At 45.8% G+C, this 20,041-nt stretch overlaps 1 protein-coding gene across 1 annotated transcript in view; it reads right to left on the bottom strand.

Moving 5' to 3' along the window:
• TAP1 (transporter 1, ATP binding cassette subfamily B member) overlaps positions 1-20,041 on the bottom strand; it is a 41,061-nt gene that overhangs the window by 18,966 nt on the left and 2,054 nt on the right. The window contains exons 2-6 of the mRNA XM_040324915.1: positions 16,804-17,322; positions 12,537-12,651; positions 8,210-8,340; positions 3,318-3,523; positions 1,445-1,642 (exon numbers count right to left, since the gene is read on the bottom strand). Coding sequence (XP_040180849.1) covers positions 1,445-1,642; positions 3,318-3,523; positions 8,210-8,340; positions 12,537-12,651; positions 16,804-17,314 — 1,161 coding nt within the window. The 5' untranslated portion in view covers positions 17,315-17,322. The remainder of the gene's footprint in view (positions 1-1,444; positions 1,643-3,317; positions 3,524-8,209; positions 8,341-12,536; positions 12,652-16,803; positions 17,323-20,041) is intronic.

Here is a 20,041-nt window from a genome sequence, read left to right as displayed (position 1 = left end):
AATTATTCTGATTGCTTCGTTGTAGTAATTACCTCTTCTATATGCTGTCTAGATAACGTATTCTGTTACAACTAGTAATTAGCTTCACTGATGTCATTATCTAAAGAAATGTGTCTTCAGGGTCGGCACCAAAGTGTCTACCTATAATCTGTATGGAAGCCCCAGGGTGTGAAAAGGGGGTGGAGATTTAATTGTTCTTTGATTGATGATTAGCTTGTAAACTGTATATAGCTAGCAGAATGCTGCCATTAAAGTGTGTCTTCTTCCAGCATTAAGCTTTGGCTCATGTGTGGATTATTGGGTGATTTTCTTTTATGGGAAGAAGGGAATACTTGACGGGGATATTTTCTACTACCGTCACAGCTTCCTTTACCTTAGTGCAGTCCTCCTTCACTTACCTCATCCTTCCATTTTGCTTTTAAATGTCCTTATTTCTTCTGAGAAATCCTCACTTCCTGTTCTTCTGTCTGTAACTCCACACAGTAATGCAAGGCTTTCTCCTTGGTGTGGAGTGTCATGCTCGCCACCTCCCTTGGACTACAGAAGAGTCAGGACGCTCTCTACGTTGCAGATAAAGGATCTGTGTGTTAGTGGGCGTCCTGACTCTCCTGTAGTCGAAGGGAGGGGGCGAGCACAACACTCCACACCAGGGAGAAAGCCTTGCATTACTGTGTGGAGTTACAGACAGAAGAACAGGAAGTGAGGATTTCTCAGAAGAAATAAGGACATTTAAAAGCAAAAAGGATGAGGTAAGTGAAGGAGGACTGCACTAAGGTAAATGAAGCTATTTAGGGAAAAAAAAATTGTACCTTTACAACCCCTTTAAAGTTAGAGTTTGCAATTCACAACAAGCCCGGTGGGAGGACACCCGACTAGGAATGCTCACTGGATGTAACAGTAATGTGTAGCAGAGTAGGTCTCGAATGTGCAGACAGCGTCTGTCTGGGGGGAGGAATGCAGGCTGGCCGGTTTTTGCTCAAACTGGGAGGCTTCCAGGAAGGATGGCGTTCCTATCCTTTCCCTTTTCGTCAAGAAGCTCTCCCTATCTCTGGTCACCTTCCCTACCAGACGGGTGACTTGTTCCTGCACTACCCACATGCTAATGCACACCAAGCTTGGGAGAAAAGCTCTTAAATAGGCTCTGCCTGACCCAAGATGGCTACCAGTCACATGGGACGGCAGCATCCAATTGGATAGCTTCCCCAGTGACAAAAAAATCCATAGAGGAACCATGTTTCTCTTGACTTCCCCTCCAACTGCAATGTCGCTGCAGTCGAGTGCCACCTACAGTGGAGAAACTAGACAGCACCTGACTACATAGGCACACCTATCGCCTTATCAACCATTCAGCTGATGTTCAAGCAAAGACAGGTGCATGACATAAAGAATCATTACACATAGGTTACACAAAGGATACCCAGGGTGGGGGTCACAATGTACTCACACTGTTGGCTAATCCATTGAAAGCATACGCCAGGGCCTCCATCTTGTGCAGCTGGTAGGTATCGTGGAGCCTTGCCTCATGCCGTAGACACTGGCCCTCCTCGTTAGCAAAACTGCGTACCGTCTTCATGTTGGAGAATGTCTCCAGAGCCACCTGATTGACTTGTGAGAGGGATTCCTGGACCTTCCTGGCCAGATTCTGGGGGACAGAATAAAGAACAGCAGAATAATAGTTCAGTGACAGCACTACATGGATGAATGGGTGATTTCTGCAGTGCCATTTATAAGCAACCCTGCAGAAATAGTCATCCACCACTTTGTTGTTTTTAGACATACAACAGTAGGTAAGTGGTTAGGCTTCGAAGCCCCTCAAGATTCAAGGGCCGCCATCAGGGGAGTACAGGCAATACACCTGTAAGGGGCCCGGAGGTCCCCAGGGGCTCTGATGGCAACTCCCTTTAAAAAATTTAAAAAATTAAATAAAAATGTATATATATAAATTGTTATTATTATTATTATTATTATTAATAAAGGGCCCAGAGGTTCCCAGGACCCCCGGATGGCAACCCCCCCCTTTTTTTTATACAAATGTTTTACAATTTATATATATATATATATATATATATATATATATATATATATATATATATATATATATTTTTTTATTTTTTTATTAAAGGACTCAGAGGTCCCCAGGACCCCCGGATGGCAACCCCCCCTTTTTTATTAAAAAATATATATATTTTATATATATATATATATATATATATATATATATATATATATATATATATATAATTTATATTTCTTTATATATATATTTTTATTAAAGGGCTCAGAGGTCCCCAGGGCCCCATGTGGCAACTCCCCCTTTTTTTATTTTTATTTTATAAATGTTTATTTTTTTATTTTTATTTATATATTTTTTCTTTTATTTTTTTTTATTAAAAGGCCCAGAGGTTCCCTTGGGGCCCATATGGCAACCCCCCTTTTTTTAATGTATTTTTTATTAAAGGGCCCAGAGGTTTCTTTTTTCTTTTTATTAAAGGGCCCAGAGGTCCCCAGGGCCCCCGGATGGCAACCCCCCCCCTTTTTTTATAAAAAAATTACATTTATTTATATATATATATATATATATATATATATATATATATATATATATATATATATATATATATATATTTTTTTTTTTAAAGGACTCAGAGGTCCCCAGGACCCCATGTGGCAACTCCCCCTTTTTTTATTTTTATTTTATAAATGTTTATTTTTTTATTTTTGTTTATATATTTTTTTATTAAAAGGCCCAGAGGTCCCCTTGGGGCCCAGATGGCAACCCCCCCTTTTTTATTAAAAAAATTATATATTTTATATATATATATATATATATATATATATATATATATTTTTTATTAAAGGGCTCAGAGGTCCCAAGGGCCCCATGTGGCAATTCCCCCTTTTTTTTATATTTATTTTATAAATGTTAATTTTTTTATTTTTGTTTATATATTTTTTTCATTTATTTTTTTTATTAAAAGGCCCAGAGGTCCCCTTGGGGCCCAGATGGCAACCCCCCATTTTTTTATGTATTTTTTTATTAAAGGGCCCAGAGGTTTCTTTTTATTAAAGGGCCCAGAGGTCCCCAGATGGCTACCCCCCTTTTTTTATAATTTATTTTATATATATATTTTGCTTTATTTCTTCTTTTTTTGTAAAGCCCCCCCCCCCCCTACACTTTTCTTTTTTTGTAAAGGCCCCCCCCCCCACTTCTCAATTTCAGGCGGCAGCACCCCCTACCAAGGTTCTCTGCTCCAGGGGGCCCATGCATGATGCTGTTTAAGGAACTGACGGCCCTGTTCACATATCTTGAGTCTCACCTGGTAAAATGATCCTGAGAGCTGGGGCACAATCGTGATGATCAACAGGCACGACCCTGTGAAGAATGTAAGCTTTGGAGACAAGCTGAACATGTATATCACCAAGAAGATGAGTCTCATTAGATACCACATCAAGAGGCTCAGATTGTGGCTGAGGGATTCGCTCATTGCTGTGATGTCAGAGGTGATGCGCGATTTGATGTCACCTGCCAGAAGAGCAATGCATCTATCAAAACGTCTGAAGAGCTATCTGGGCAGCTCCTGGGCATTAGAAATGAGGAAACCATTGATTGAGGATCCATCAGTATGCCAGGTAATTACAGCATCTCCGTCACCTCTACAATTTCCCTGCGCAATCTTAAATCTGACCAAATTATGTATTTTAGAAGTTTTGACAAAGCATGTCCAGTACTTCAACCACTTCAATACCGGGCACTTACGCCCCTTCCTGCCCAGGACAATTTTCACCTTTCAGCTGTCACACTTTGAATGACAATTGCGCGGTCATGCAACACTGTACCCAAACTAAACCACAAATAGAGTTTTCTTTTGGTGGTATTTGATCACCTCTGCGGTTTTTATTTTTTGCTAAACAAACCAAAAAAGAGCAACATTTTTGAAAAAAAAAATAGTTTTTTTTAGTTTCTGTCATAAAAAAAATGTTTTCCCTTCACTGACGGGCACTGATGAGGCGGCACTGATGAGTTGGCACTGATAAAGTGGCAGTGGTGGACACTGATGAGGAGGCACCAATCACTGCCCAGCAGTAACACCTGTCAGTACCTCATCATCAGTGCCACCCTTCAGTTCCAATCAGTACCGCCTATCAGTGCCCATCACAGCCGCCTGTCAGCGTCACTGATATGTGGCACTGATAGGCGGCACTGATAGGCGGCTGTGATGGGCACTGATAGGCGGTACTGATTGGCACTGACAGGTGGCACTGATGATGAGGTACTGACAGGTGTTACTGCTGGGCAGTGATTGGCACTGTGGTGGGCAGTGATTAGGACTGTGGTGGGAATTTGCATAATTTATTATTGGGGCACTGTTGGGCATGTGATTTGTACATTTTAGGGGGCTGTGCTGATAATCAGACAGGGAGAGCGGCCGATTGGGCGGAAAGTGGTTAAAGTATAATATTACTTTCAGTGGTCAAAAACTGCTTAGTGGTAAAAAAGAAACGTTCTCATAGAAAAAAAACGAAACCTGCCATTGATCCATAGGAAGGCAAAATGTTTCAGTTTTACCCAAATGCCACTTACACACGATCGGAAATTCCGAAAACAATTGTTCGATGTGAGCTTTTGGTCGGAAATTCCCACCGTGTGTAGGCTCCATTGGACATTTGCTGTCGAAACTTCCGTCCACAAAAATTTGAGAGAAAAGTTCTTATTGGAAATTCCGATCGTCTGTATGCAATTCCACAAAAAAAAAACACGCATGCTCGGAATCAAGCAAAAGAGCCGAACTGCCTATTGAACTTCATTGATCTTGGCTCGTCGTACGTCTTGTATGTCACCACGTTCTTGACGTTCGGAATTTCCGACAACAATTGTGTGACCGTGTGTATGCAACGCAAGTTTGAGCCAACATTCTGTCTGAAAAAAATCCACGTTTTTGTTGTCGGAATTTTCGATCGTGTGTATGCGGCATAAGGCCCCTTTTACACGAAGAGTCTGATCAGGTCTGCCTGTCACTTTTTTAGGCGGACCTGATCAGAAGGTCCATTAACCCCTATAGGCTGGCGAGTGTCAACAAACTTGTGTCCATTTACACCCACCTAGCTCTAATCCAATCCGGTCCGCTAAAAAAAAATATGGAAGGGGATCCATCCTCCTTCTTCTAGGCAGATCAGACGGGAGTAAATGGACAGCGGAGTCTGTTTACTCCCAAAGATAAATACCTTGGGCCAGATTCACATAGCTCAGCGGATCTATAGATCCGCTCGATCTACGTGAATTAAGATCCGCTCCCGCAAGTTTAGGAGGCAAGTGGCTAATTCACAAACCACTTACCTCCAAACTTGCGACGGCGGATCCTAAATCCCCCGGCGGAATTCAAATTCCGCGGCTAGGGGAGTGTACTATTTAAATCAGGCGCGTTCCCGCGCCGATTTAAATGCGCATGCGCCGTCCGGGGAATTTCCCGGCGTGCATTGCTCCCACTGACGTCACTAGGACGTCAGTGGTTTCGACATGAGCGGGACTTGCGACGCGCGTGTTCGTGAATCGGCGTACGCAAACGATGTTGGAAAATTCAAATTCGACGCGGGAACGCCAGCTATACTTAAGATTGGCTGCGCCTGCTAAAAACAGGGATAAGTATACGACGGGAAAACCGCTACGGAAACGACGTAGGAACACTGCGACGGGTCCGCGTACGTTCGTGAATTTGCGTATCTCGCTGATTTACATATTATTTATCGCCATTTTTAAATTAAAAAAAGATCCGACAGTGTAACACAGTGTAACACTGTCAGATCTTAGCCCTATCTATGCGTAACTGATTCTATGAATCAGGCGCATAGATAGGACCAGTGTAAGTCAGAGATACGATGGTGTATCTGTAGATACACCGTCGTATCTCGTTGTGAATCTGGCCCTGTAGATACTACCTGGATTAACAATCCACAGTAGTATTGCCTATAAATATTATTAGCCATGTATATGTTGTGCACTTGCACATCAAGCTATTTCTTAAAGAATTTACCAAGTTGACTGGAACCATCTCTTCTGGAAGACTATTCCACATTTTCATGGCTTTTACAGTGAAGAACAATTCCTCTACAATACATGAATATTCAAGCATATGTAAACCCCAATGCAAAAATTGTATATATTGTATTTTACCTGTCTTTAGATGTGGTGATTGTATTAGTTTTCTTTTTTTTTTTCTATTAATGTTTACCAAGTAGTCCTGCAAATAACACACTTCTTGTCCTAGGGTGACAACACTCACTGCACTGTATTTATGTAGGGAGCCATGGTTGTCACCCCCAGGATATAGAATACAAGCATGTTATTTATCATAATATGGTGGGCATGGGGACTTGTAGTTCACAGAACATAGCTTGAGAGGAAGGTAAAACTGTTTGTACTTTCAGGCCAGTGCACAGGAAGTGACTAGGACGCAGTATTTTAAGTGGTTCAAAAGACTCAAAGCCGAGTTCCACCCAAAACAGGAAGCTCTGCTTGTCTGCCTCCTCCCTCCACTGCCACATTTGGCACCTTTTGGGGGGAGCAAGTACCTTGCTTTGACAGGTACCCATTCCCAATTCCGGCTCAGTTCGCTGCGCCGCAAAGGGAGCTAAAAGTTTGGCACCTCATCCTTCGATTTTGCTTTTAAATGTCCTTATTTCTTCTGAGAAATCCTCACTTTCTGTTTTTCTGTCTGTTACTCCACACAGCAATGCGAGACTTTGTCCCTGGTGTGGAGAAAGCCTCTTGAGGGGGCGAGCAGGAGGGTCAGGAAGCTCTCTACTTTGTAGATAGAGAAAGGAGCTGTGTGTTAGTGGGCGTCCTGACTATCCTGCTCGCTCCCTCCCCCCTCAAGAGGCTTTCTCCACACCAGGGAGAAAGCCTTGCATTACTGTGTGGAGTTACAGACAGAAGAACAGGAAGTGAGGATTTCTCAGAAGAAATAAGGACATTTAAAAGCAAAATGGAAGGATGAGGTAAGTGAAGGAGGACTGCACTAAGGTAAAGGAAGCTATTTAGGTATTTTTATTTTTTACCTTTACAATCCCTTTAACCACTTGCCGACCGCCGCATGTATATCCACAGAATGGCACGTACAGGCATATGGGCGTACATGTACGTCCCTGCCTTTCCGCGGGTTGGGGGTCCGATCGGGACCCCCCCGCTACATGCGGCGGTCGGATTCCCGCGGGGAACGATCCGGGACGACGGCGCGGCTATTAGTTTATAGCCGCTCCGTCGCGATCGCTCCCCGGAGCTGAAGAACGGGGAGAGCCGTATGTAAACACGGCTTCCCCGTGCTTCACTATGGCGCTGCATCGATCGAGTCATCCCCTTTATAGGGAGACTCAATCGATGACATCAGTCCTACAGCCACACCCCCCTACAGTTGTAAACACACACTAGGTGAACCCTAACTCCTACAGCGCCCCCTGTGGTTATCTCCCAAACTGCAACTGTCATTTTCACAATAAACAATGCAATTTAAATGCATTTTTTGCTGTGAAAATGACAATGGTCCCAAAAATGTGTCAAAATTGTCCAAAGTGTCCGCCATAATGTCGCAGTCACGAAAAAAAATTGCTGATCGCCGCCATTAGTAGTAAAAAAATTTTTTTTTATAAAAATGCAATAAAACTATCCCCTATTTTGTAAACGCTATACATTTTGCGCAAACCAATCGATAAACGCTTATTGTGATTTTTTTTTACCAAAAATAGGTAGAAGAATACGTATCGGCCTAAACTGAGGAAAAAATAAAAATGTTATATATGTTTTTGGCGGATAATAATTATAGCAAAAAGTAAAAAATATTGAATTTTTTTCAAAATTGTCGCTCTATTTTTGTTTATAGCGCAAAAAATAAAAACCAGCAGAGGTGATCAAATACCACCAAAAGAAAGCTCTATTTGTGGGAAAAAAAGGACGCCAATTTTGTTTGGGAGCCACGTCGCACGACCGCGCAATTGTCTGTTAAAGCGACGCAGTGCCGAATTCGCAAAACCTGGCCTGGGCATTTAGCAACAAAATGGTCCGGGGCTTAAGTGGTTAATAGAGCCTGATCTCAATTCAGAGCTATGCTAAACATCTATAGAGGAGGTGAAGGTAATGATTGGATCAATGTTGCAGTGATTTCTCAAACTTCATTTATGGGTGGACTTGTCCATGAAATGACAACTTTATCTATATTACCTGTAGATTCGGTATCAAAGAAGGTTACATCCTGCCTCAGGACGGAGCGCAGGACTTGTTCCTGTGTCTGGGTGTGGACCAGGCTCATGGTGACGTTGTAGATGCAATCACAGAAAAATTCTGTCAGGGCACTGCAAAGGAAAAGAGGTTATTAAAGTGGAACTCCAGGCTTTCATATTGGGATATTATTTAATGAGCTATAACAATTTCCTTGGAATGTGATCATTTCCTGCGTCCATAGTGGGCGCAGGAGCGCCGCCCCCTCTCTCCTGCACCCGTCACTCAACAATAGATAGATTCATGCATTGCATCTATTGTCGCCGCCCCCTATTCAGGTGTCCAGCCTCTTGTCGAGCGCCGGCCACCTGAATTACATCGGCGGTGGTGTTTTGGAAGTAAGTGCCTGATTAGAGCAATTCCAAATTGTTAAGCAGCTGGCGCACTGCTGCGCGTTCACTTTTTACACAGTGCTGTGCTAGGGAATCACTTCCCTAACACTGACCCGCCTCTCAGCCAATCAGGTGCACCGGGTCTGGTTACTGAAGCGACAGGCGCTGTGATTGGACACCTATCAGGCGTTCAATCCTAGCAGAGATGACATGAAGAGGACGGGAGAAGACATCGAGAACTTGGAGGGAGCATGGAGGAGGACGGCGCTGACCCGAGGAAGGTAAGTGCCGGGCGGGGGGAACTGGCTGCATTTGATGGGGCAAACTGGCATAATTTCATGGGGCACACTGGCGGCATTTGATGAGGCACACTGGCGGCATTTGATGGGGAAAACTGGCATAATTTCATGGGGCAAACTGGTGGCATTTGATGGGGTACACTGGCGGCATTTGATGGGGCAAACTGGCGGCAATTGATGGGCACAGTAGCTGCGTTTGATGGGCACGGTGGCTACAATTTATGTTTTTGTTTTTTTTCAGTTTGTTTGCGCCCTCCCAAAAATGTTGAGCACCAGCCGCCACTGGTCTAAATCAAAGCATATTCATGTGTAATGCCCCGTACACACGATTGGTTTTCCTGTTGGAAAGACCGTGGCCCGGATTCAGGTAGAATTGCGCATTATTTACGGAGGCGCAGGGCAACGTTTTTTCCCTGCGCCCCGCAAATTTGCTCCGCTGCCCTTGATTCACGGAGCAAAAGCTCCGTAAATTGCGCGGGCGCGCCGGCAAAATGCCCGGCGCAAGAGCACGCAATTTAAATGATCCCGTAGGGGGCGGGAATCATTTAAATTAGGCGCGTTCCCGCGCCGATCGTAGAGCGCATGCTCCGTCGGGAAACTTTCCCGACGTGCATTGCGGCAAATGACGTCGCAAAGACGTCATTTGCTTCAAAGTGAACGTGAATGGCGTCCAGCGCCATTCACGATTCACTTACGCAAACTACGTAAAATTCTAATTTCGCGACGCGGGAACGACGGGTATACGTAACATGGGCTGCCCCTGCTATAATAGCAGGGGCAGCCTTGCGCGAAAACCGCCGTACGTAAATTGCGTACGCAGGGCTCGCGCAACGTTGTGAATCGGTGTTAGTATGCAATTTGCATACTATACACTGAGCACAACGGGAACGCCACCTAGCGGCCACCGCAAGAATGCAGCCTAAAATATGCGGGCATAAGAGCCTTATGCCGCGCAGATCTTAGGCTGCAGTCGGCGTAACGAGGTTCCTGAATCAGGAGCATTCGTTACGCCGGGGCAAGTAAGCAATTGCGCTGTGTAACCTATGGTTACACAGGAGCAATTGCTTCTTGAATCTACCCCCGTGTGTATGCTCCGTCAGACTTTTTCCAACAGGAAAACTGCTGGAAAAAGATAGAGAGTAGGTTCTTTTTTTTCCCGTCAGGAAAAAAACTGTTTGGAAATTCTGATCGTGTGTACAAATCCCGACGCGCAAAATTCCTACGCATGCTCGGAAACAATTCGACGCATGCTCAGAAACATTGAACTTCATTTTCTTGGCTCGTTGTAGTCTTTTACGTCACCGCGTTCTTGGCAGTCAAAATTTCAGCAAACTTTTGTGTGACCGTGTGTATGCAATGCAGGCTTGAGAGGAATTCCGTCGGGAAACCCATTGTTTTTTTTCTGACGGGAAAACCGCTTGTGTGTACGGAGCATTATGCCGCGTACACACGACCGTTTTTAATGTCATGGAAAAAACTATAGGCCAGATTCTCAAAAGAATTACGCCGGTGTATCTACAGATACACCGGCGTAATTCGAAAATCCTGCCGGCGTATCATTGTTTTGTATTCTAAAACAAGATACGCCGGAATTAGGCTAGGATCCGACTGGTGTAAGTCACTTACACCGTCAGATCCTAAATGCAATACTACGCTGGCCGCTAGGTTGCGTTTACATTGATTTCAGCGTCGGATATGCAAATGAGCCGATACGCCGATTCCCGAACGTTTTTGCGCCGCTTCGCCGTAGTTTACGTCGTTTCCGTAAGCGTAAGGTTACCCCTGCTATATGAGGGGTAACCTTACGTCGGTCCGCCGTATGCCATGTTAAGTATGGCCGTCGGGACAGCGTCGTGTTTTTCCGTTGATTACGTCGTTAACTCGTCGCAAATAGGGCTGTGCGTTAATTACGTTCACGTCGCAACCAATGTATTTGCGGTGTACTACGGAGCATGCGCAATGGCCTACGTTTAAGGCCGGCGCATGCGCAGTTCGTTCGGCACGTGGGCGCGCTTAATTTAAATACAAGCTGCCCCCTTTGATTTACGCGGGGATACGCCAGGCCATTTAGACTATGCCGCCGCAAGTTACGGAGCAAGTGCTTGGAGAATACGGCACTTGCTCCAGTAAGTTGCGGCGGCGTAGTGTTAATGGCATACGCTACGCCCCGCTCGTAGATACGCTGATCTACAAGAATCTGGCCCTATGTTTTTCTCAACGTGATTCTTGTCAAGCCTGCCTTGCATACACACGATAGTGAAAATAAATTGCTGGAGCAAAGCGCGGTGACGTACAACACGTACAACGACACTATAAAGGGGAAGTTCTATTCGGATGGCGCCACCCTTGGGGCTGCTTTTGCTGATTTTGTGTTAGTAAAAGTTTGGTGAGAGACGATTCGCACTTTTCAGTCTGTTACAGCGTGATGAATGTACTATCTCCATTACAAACGCTCGTTTTACCAGAACGAGCGCTCCCGTCTCATAACTTGCTTCTGAGTATGCATGTTTTTTTCCCGTCGCTAAAGCCTACACACGACCGTTTTTCACGACGTGAAAAATTAGAGCATGTTCTAAATTTTTAATGTCCATTTTTCACGTTGAAAAAAAATGCTCTGGAGCCTGCACACGATCGTTTTTAATGACCAATTAAAAAAATTGAATTTTTCTCGTCATGAAAAACGGTCGTGTGTATTAGTCAAACTCCAGTCAAAGTCCAGACCTAAATCCAATAGAGAATCTGTGGCAAGAATTGAAAATTGCTGATCACAGATGCTCTCCATCCAATCTAATGCCTCGTACACACGGCCGAGGAACTCGACGTGCCAAACACATCGAGTTCCTCGGCCAGTTCAGCCCTGAAGCCGCCGAGGAGCTCGGCGGGATGAGAGCTCCCATAGAACAACGAGGAAATAGAGAACATGTTCTCTATTTCCTCGTCGAGCTCCTCGTCGGCTTCCTCGGCCGAAAGTGTACACACGACCAGTTTCCTCGGCAGAATTCAGCCAGAAACTCGGTCGGAAGCTGAATTCTGCCGAGGAAACTGGTCGTGTGTACGGGGCCTGACAGAGCTTGAGCCATTTTGCAAAGAAGAATGGGCACAAATGTCCCTCTCTAGATGTGCAAAGCTGGTAGAGACATCCTCAAAAAGACTTGCAGCTGTAATGGCGAGATCGGTGTAGCAATGTGTCAGACTGACACACTGCACCACCGATCGCCGCGATGTGTGCCCCCACGTGCGCGCAGCGGCTGTCCAAATAAGGATAACTGAACCACTACCCGGCCGACATTTTGCTATAGGCCGGGCGGTAAGTGGTTAAATAGACGTTACCTATGACATCTTGGACTGGTGGGACCCCATAGACTGGCAACATGCTTGGAATGTGGGAAAATATTATATATCTCATGTCTTTAGGCATGTGTAATCACTCTGAGCAGCCAAATGGATGTAAACAGAATGACCATCTATGATGTCCGGCCAGTTGACTTCGGTCAATGCACATAACTTGCTTAAAAAGACTGCATGGGTACGCCAGAATGTATTGGCTGCTTCAGTGAAGGGGCGGGGCTAAGTATGTCACAAACCTTATCAGTGTGGGTGGGGCTTACTCTAGGTAACACAAGTCATTCCTATTCTCACCTGGACAAGGTGATGATGGACATCATAATGAGGGCGTTCCTGAATACGGAGGAGTCTTCTTTGCTCTGGATCCAGTCTGTCATACGTCCCGTGTAGGAGGGCAAAGCCATCTCACCTATTGGGACAAGCAAAATATTAAGGCAATTATTGGAAATTATATAAAATAAAGGATTAACTATAAAGCAAATAAAACAACAGAACACGTGTGCTGCCACCAATTATAATTTTTTTACTTGTTTTTTGACATGTAACCCCTCCATCCTTTCTTTAGCTATTAGTTCATACTGGCCTTGTATAAAAAAAACAAAGGAAGGTCGGACTTTAAGGGCACAGTGAGCAGTGGAGAATATACAAACTTATTTGAATAATATTTATTAAATATAGTACTTGGTACAAAAAGAACATTGGGAGAGTTAAAAAAGCACATATATAAAATACATGATAGGAAATGAGCCCCTGTGTGTCGACGCGTTTCACCATTAAGCTTTGTCAGGACACATTCAGGGACCTTGGGTTATTTTTGCCCTTCTTTTTTTTTTTTTAAACAAAGCTTTCATACAGATGTGGCCATAGGAGTGCTTTCTTTCTCATTTTCATATAGCCCTTAGCGAGACCCTCCCCACCTCTCTATGCTCCAATAACCCAGTTTGTGTGCACCAAATGCCTCTGTAAACCCAGCTATTACTAGGGATGCACTGATATGTCAGCCGCCGATAATAGGCGTTTAGAAATAAAGGTGCTGAAAATGGCCACTGAAAAACACATTTTTTTATGTAACTGTGTGCATTTTTTATGCATTATTGCCACATTTTCAATGCATTTCAATAGGGAGGTGTGTTGCACTTCAACAGAAGTGCAATGGACCAGTGTGAAGACATACATAGGCCCGGATTCACATACCTGGGCGCATCTTTATGCCGGCGTAGCGCATCTCATATGCGCTACGTCGACGTAACACAGAGAGGCAAGAACAGTATTCACAAAGCACTCGCTCCCTACGTTGCGCCAGCGTAACGTAAATCATTCGGCGTAAGCCCGCCTAATTCAAAGTAGGTGGACGGTGGGCGTGATCCATTTAAATGATCCGTGACCCCATGCAAATGATGGGCCGAACTAACGGCGCATGCGCCGTACAGTGGACGCATCCCAGTGCGCATGCTCAGAATCACGTCTAAAATACTCCATAAGATACGTCTAATCACTGCCTACGACGTGACGTAACCTACGCCCAGCCCTATTCACGTAGTCCGACGTAAACGACGTAAAATACGACGCTTGTTCCGTCGTCCATACCTTTGCATGGGATGCGCCTCCTTTAGGTGGAATAACTTTACGCCGGACGTACGCCTTACGTAAATGGCGTATATCTCTGCGACGGGCGCAAGTACATTCGTGAATCGGTGTATCTCGGTCATTTACATATTCAACGCGTAATTCAATGGAAGTGTCCCTAGCGGCCAGCGTAAATATGCGCCCAAGATACGACGGCGTAGGAAACTTACGTCGGTCGGATGAAGCCAAAATTCAGGCGTATCTTGCATTAAGAGTCCGGCGCATAGATACGACGGCACATCTGTGCACTTACGCAGCGTATATAGAGATACTTTGGCGTAAGTGTTTCAAGAATCCGGGCCATAGTATTTAAAGGGATGCATTTTTCTCTAGCTTTTCTTGCAGTTTTTTAATGCAAAATTGCTTGAAAAACTATTAAGTAAAAAGTCGAAAATAATACAATTATATATATATGATTTAAAAACTGTCCATTTTCGGTTTTCAGCCAAGTGCATCCTGAATTTTCAATTTCGGTCCAAATGTTTTTATTTGGTGCACCACTAGCTATTAACATATAAAAGTTGCAGTGACCTCATCGCTGTGCTGTACATAGCCTATGCGGAGAGCAGAGCTATGTGAGGGGCCTAGCAGACCCACCCACTACCGGCTGCCTATGTTCCGTCAGATATGGCCACCCGTCAGAAATGGTAACGGAAGTGGCGTTCTGTTGCCGCCATCTTGCTACACCCCGCACTCGTCCACAGTAAGAATACAGTGAGAAGGGGGCAAGCGGACATCTTGTTACACCCACCGGAGTTTTGCATTTTACAGTTCAGTAAACGGAGCAAATTTTACGAAATACAGGATTTGGAAATCCATCGGACTGTTTAAATGTAGAATTATAAAAGCAGCGTGTTCTGTCAGATTAGCAAACCTGTGAGATCAGCAGCTTTGCCGCTGCTTTTAAAATTCAACATCTAAACAGTCCGTCGGAATTAAAAATACTGTATTTGACCTTATAAGCTCCATTTACTGTTAAAAATAAGTGTGAAATGCAAAACTCTGGTGGGTGTAACAAGATGTCCGCTTGCCCCCTTCTCAATGTATCCTGAAGCCTCGTACACACGGGCCAGAATCGTTAGGAAAAAAACGTTGTTTTTCCTGACGAGATTCTTGGCAAGAACCTCTTGCCGTCCGAGTGTACAGACTCTCCTTTCAAAAGAACCGCGGTTCTCTTGAAAAGCAAGAACGTGGTGACGTTATGGCATACGACGAGCATGCACTCGTCACATTCGATGCCGTCGCCGACATCTTGCTGCACCCTACCTATGCCTAGAAAGCTACCGCGCATGCGTCAAAGTCATTTCGAGCATGTGCAGGTTTCCAGGGCGACCGGGTAAGTATACACACTCTCGGGTTTCTCGGCAGAAAAACTGCCTTGAATCTCACGATGAGAAAATAGAGAACATGGGCCAGATTCACAGAACAAATACGCCGGAGTATCTACTGATACTCCGGCGTATTTTCAAATTTGCCGCGTCGTATCTTAATTTGTGATTCACAAACAAGATTTGAGCATGCGCAGGTTTCCACGGCGACCGGGTAAGTATACACACTCTCGGGTTTCTCGGCAGAAAAACTGCCTTGAATCTCACGATGAGAAAATAGAGAACATGGGCCAGATTCACAGAACAAATACGCCGGAGTATCTACTGATACTCCGGCGTATTTTCAAATTTGCCGCATCGTATCTTAATTTGTGATTCACAAACAAGATACGACGGCTTTTGGCTAAGATCCGACAGGCTTACGGCTTTGTACGCCTTCGGATCTTAGGCGGCAATACTTCGGCCGCCGCTGGGTGGAGTTTGCGTCGTTTTCCAGCGTCGGGTATGCGAATTAGCATTGACGGCGATCCACGAACCGACTTGCGTGCGTAACGTCGTTTTTTTAAACAATCTTTTTCATTGCTTAACTTTACACCAGCCATGTTAAAGTATGGCCGTCGTTCCCGCTTCGAACGTAAGTACGGCACGCACGTCGCCATTCACAAACACGTCGGGGACGCCGTAATTTCGCGCAAAGCACGTCGGGAAAATTGCGAGCGGAGCATGCGCAGAACGTTCGGCGTGGGAGCGCGCCTAATTTTAACGGTACACGCCCCATTTGAATTAGGCGGGCTTGCGCCGGACGTCTTTACGATACACCGCCGCAAGTTTACAGGTAAGTGCTTTGTGAATCAGGCACTTACGCTGAAAACTTGCGGCGGTTTAACGTAAACGGGATACGCTACGCCGCCGCAGTTCTACGAGAATCTGGCCCCATGTTCTCTATTTTTCTCGTCTAGATTCTGGGCAGTTTTCTTGTCAAGAAACCTGAAAGGCCCCGTACACACGGCCGAGGAACTCGATGTGCAAAGCACGTCGAGTTCCTCGTCGAGTTTTGGGATGAAGCCGCCGAGGAGCTCGGCGGGCCGCCTTCTCCCATAGAACAACGAGAAAATAGAGAACATGTTCTCTATTTTCTCGTCGAGCTCCTCGGCGGCTCCATCGAGCCAAAACTGTACAGACGACAGAGTTTCTCGGCAGAATCCGGGTTTTGACCGAGTTTCTCGGTGATTTCTGCCGAGAAACTCTGTCGTGTGTACGGGGCCAAAGCCTCATACACAGGCTCGGTATACTCGGCAAGAAAGCTCTGCCAGCAGTTTTCTTGCCGAGGAAACCGAGTGCGTGTACAAGGCTTTACTGTGTAGGAGTGCGGGGTGTAGCAGGATGGCAGCGACGGAACATCACTTCCGTTACCAATTCTGATGGGTCGCCTAATCTGACGGAACACAGAGGGGAAGCCTCACACTGGATTACTGCACAGATCTGAAAGAAATACACAAAGGTCACCAAGATTCATAGAAGAATACAAACAACTCTTGAATTTGGACCATTTTTTTACTTATTTAGCTTTAACCACTCCCTTCTTTATGGCAAGGCCTTCTACTTACCCCATGATGACATCACCAGAAACACAGCGACCACCATGAACCTGCCCACGTAGGATCTTAGAAGTTTAATTAACCGCCACAGGGAACCCGAGGAACTCCCAGACTCATCCTTGTCATCCTCACTGGATGGAAAGAGCTGGTATCGGATGACTCCAGAGATCATTGTGAGAAGGTAAGAGCTGAGGAAAAGGTCCGTCCTCCCCCAGCTGTACAGGAGCTCCGCGCTGGTCTGTGGTAACAGGAGATCAGTGAAGGTCACACACGTTGGGACCAGGAGGCTCAGGACTGCACAGAAGATGAGAAGAGTGTCCTTCTCTAACCACGATGGAAGCTTGAATGTTTGACTGATCACGTGAGCGCCCAGGATCAGGACTGTCAACCGGAACAAGCTCATTACCCAGATCAGCAGGAAACCCAGAGGGATGAAGACGTTTAGAAGGGACTCAAGGAGGTGGATGGTGAGAAGATCCACACCAACGAGGCAAGACAATGGCCACAGGGGATTCATCATGGCAGAGTCTAATGACAGAAAGAAAAACACATTGTCTTAATGAAACATCACTGGAGATAGGTGCATATATGGGTGCATCTCATGAAATTCGAATATCATCAAAAAGTTAAAGGGGTTTAAAGCGTTGTGTTTTTTCACCTTAAAGCATCCTATGCCGTAAGGTGAAAAAACACCTTGCACTCTCGCCCCCCCCGTCTTACTTACCTAAGCCACGAAACTCCATGGGCGCGATCCCGCAATGGTTTCCCCCAGCTTGACGCGGCTCTTCATTGGAGATTGGCTCCCGCTGCAGTCAATCAAATCAATGACGCCGTGCCCCGGGGGCGGGACCGAGTGATCACGGGAGCGTGCCTGCAAGCTAACCCCCTTGGTAGAGCGCTTCCGAGAATGGGGGTTAGCTGTTGCGGGGAGGAGCCGAGACAGCCACCGAGGGACCCCAGAAGATGAAGATCGGGCCACTCTGTGCAAAACAAACTGCACAGTGGAGGTAAGTATGGTATGTTTTTAAAAAAAATCCTTTACAACCCCTTTAACCACTTAAAGGGGTTTTCCACCCATTTTTTAAGTTTATTAAAAGTCAGCAGCTACAAAAAGTGTAGCTGCTGGCTTTTAATAAACTGACACTTACCTGCTCCAGCGACGCGCCGGCCGGGGGTCCGCTCCTCTCCCCCCCCTCCCCGGCCGGCGTCTTCATTGTCACTGTGGGCACCCGGCTGTGACAGCTTTCGGCTTCACGGCCGGGCACCAACTGCGCATGCGCGCGCGGTGCGGCCCGGCGCTGTTTGATTGGACAGGCGATCGTCTGGGACCTGTCACGTGTCCCAGGCGATCGCCTACAGGGAGGGGCTGCCAAAAGGCGATATGACGTATCGCCTTAGCAGCCCCTCGGCGGAAGGAGGAAGTGGGACAGGAAGTCCCCTTCTCCTGAAGCCCCCACTCCCCCCCCCAAAAAAATTACATGCCAAATGTGGCATGTAAGGGGGAGAGGAGTGGGTTAAGAGGAAGTTCCATTTTTGGGTGGAACTCCTCTTTAAGGACCCCTTCACGCCGATATACGTCGGCAGAAGGGCACGGCTGGGCACAAGCACGTACCTGTACGTCGCCTTTAAAAGCCGTGGGTCTCGTGACCTGGTCCTGTGCTCCGTGACCGCGGGGCCTGCGGACCCGATCGCCACCGGTGTCCTGCGATCGGGTCACAGAGCTGAAGAACGGGGAGAGGTAAGTGTAAACAAACCTTTCCTTGTTCTTCCTAGTTTGACTGCCACTGATCGGCTGTTCTCTGTCATAGGGAACGACGTTCACTGAAGTCACACGCAAAGCCACGCCCCCACAAGATGTGTCACGGCAAGCCACGCCCCCTAACAGTTTGAAGCTCTCCCTAGGAAACACTTAACCCCTTCAGCGCTCCTTACAGGTTAACCCCTTCACTGTAAGTATCATTTTCACAGTAAACAGTGCATATTTATAGCACTTTTTGCTGTGAAAATGACAATGGTCCCAAAAATGTGTCAAAAGTGTCTGATGTGTCAGTCTCTGACCATCTCCTGTTGCATGCCAGTAGTTTCTGACCATCTCTTGCAGCATGCGTATAGTGTCTATCGCAACATGCCCATAGTTTCTGACCATGTCTTTCAGCATGCCTGTAGCCTCTGACCATCTCTTATAGCATGCCTGTAGCCTCTGACCATCTCTTATAGCATGCCTGTAGCCTCTGACCATCTCTTATAGCATGCCTGTAGCCTCTGACCATCTCTTATAGCATGCCTGTAGTCTCTTAAGGTCTCTTGTAACATGCTTATAGTCTCTGACCATCTCTTGTAGCATGCCGGTAGTCTCTGACCATCTCTTGTAGCATGCCTGTAGTCTCTTAAGGTCTCTTGTAACATGCTTATAGTCTCTTGACCATCTCTTGTAGCATGCCGGTAGTCTCTGACCATCTCTTGTAGCATGCCTGTAGTCTCTGACCATGTCTTGTTGCATGCCTATAGTCTGTGACATCTCTTGTACTATTCCTGAAGTCTCTGACCATCTTTTGTGGTATGCCTGTAGTCTATGACTATCCCTTGTAGCTGCTTAAAGTATAAGTCTTGTACTATGCCTGTGGTCTCTTGTAACGTGCCTATAGTCTCTGACCATCTCTTGTATCATGCCTGTAGTCTTTGGCCATCTCTTGTTGTATGCCTGTTTTCTCTGTCCATCTCTTGCAGCGTGCCTATAGTCTCTGACCATCTCCTGTTGCATGCCAGTAGTTTCTGACCATCTGTTGCAGCATGGGTATAGTCTCTATCGCCTGTCACATGCCCATAGTCTCTGACCATGCCTTTCAGCATGCCTGTAGCCTCTGACCATCTCTTATAGCATGCCTGTAGCCTCTGACCATCTCTTATAGCATGCCTGTAGTCTCTTAAGGTCTCTTGTAACATGCCTATAGTCTCTGACCATCTCCTGTTCTATGCCTGTAGTCTCTTAAGGTCTCTTGTAACATGCCTATAGTCTCTGACCATCTCTTGTTCTATGCATGTAGTCTCTTAAGGTCTCTTGTAACATGCCTATAGTCTCTGACCATCTCTTGTTCTATGCATGTAGTCTCTTAATGTCTCTTGTAACATGCCTATAGTCTCTGATTTCTATAGGGCTGTATTCAGTGAATATTAACCACTTGACCACTGGGCACGAAAACCCCCTTAATCACCAGACCAATTTTCAGCTTTCGGTGCTCTCACAATT

Source organism: Rana temporaria, chromosome 9 (assembly GCF_905171775.1).
Source record: "Rana temporaria chromosome 9, aRanTem1.1, whole genome shotgun sequence".
In the NCBI taxonomy this organism is placed as follows: domain Eukaryota; kingdom Metazoa; phylum Chordata; class Amphibia; order Anura; family Ranidae; genus Rana; species Rana temporaria.
Note: the sequence above shows the minus strand (reverse complement) of the source record. Positions and strands in the feature narration are given on the sequence as shown.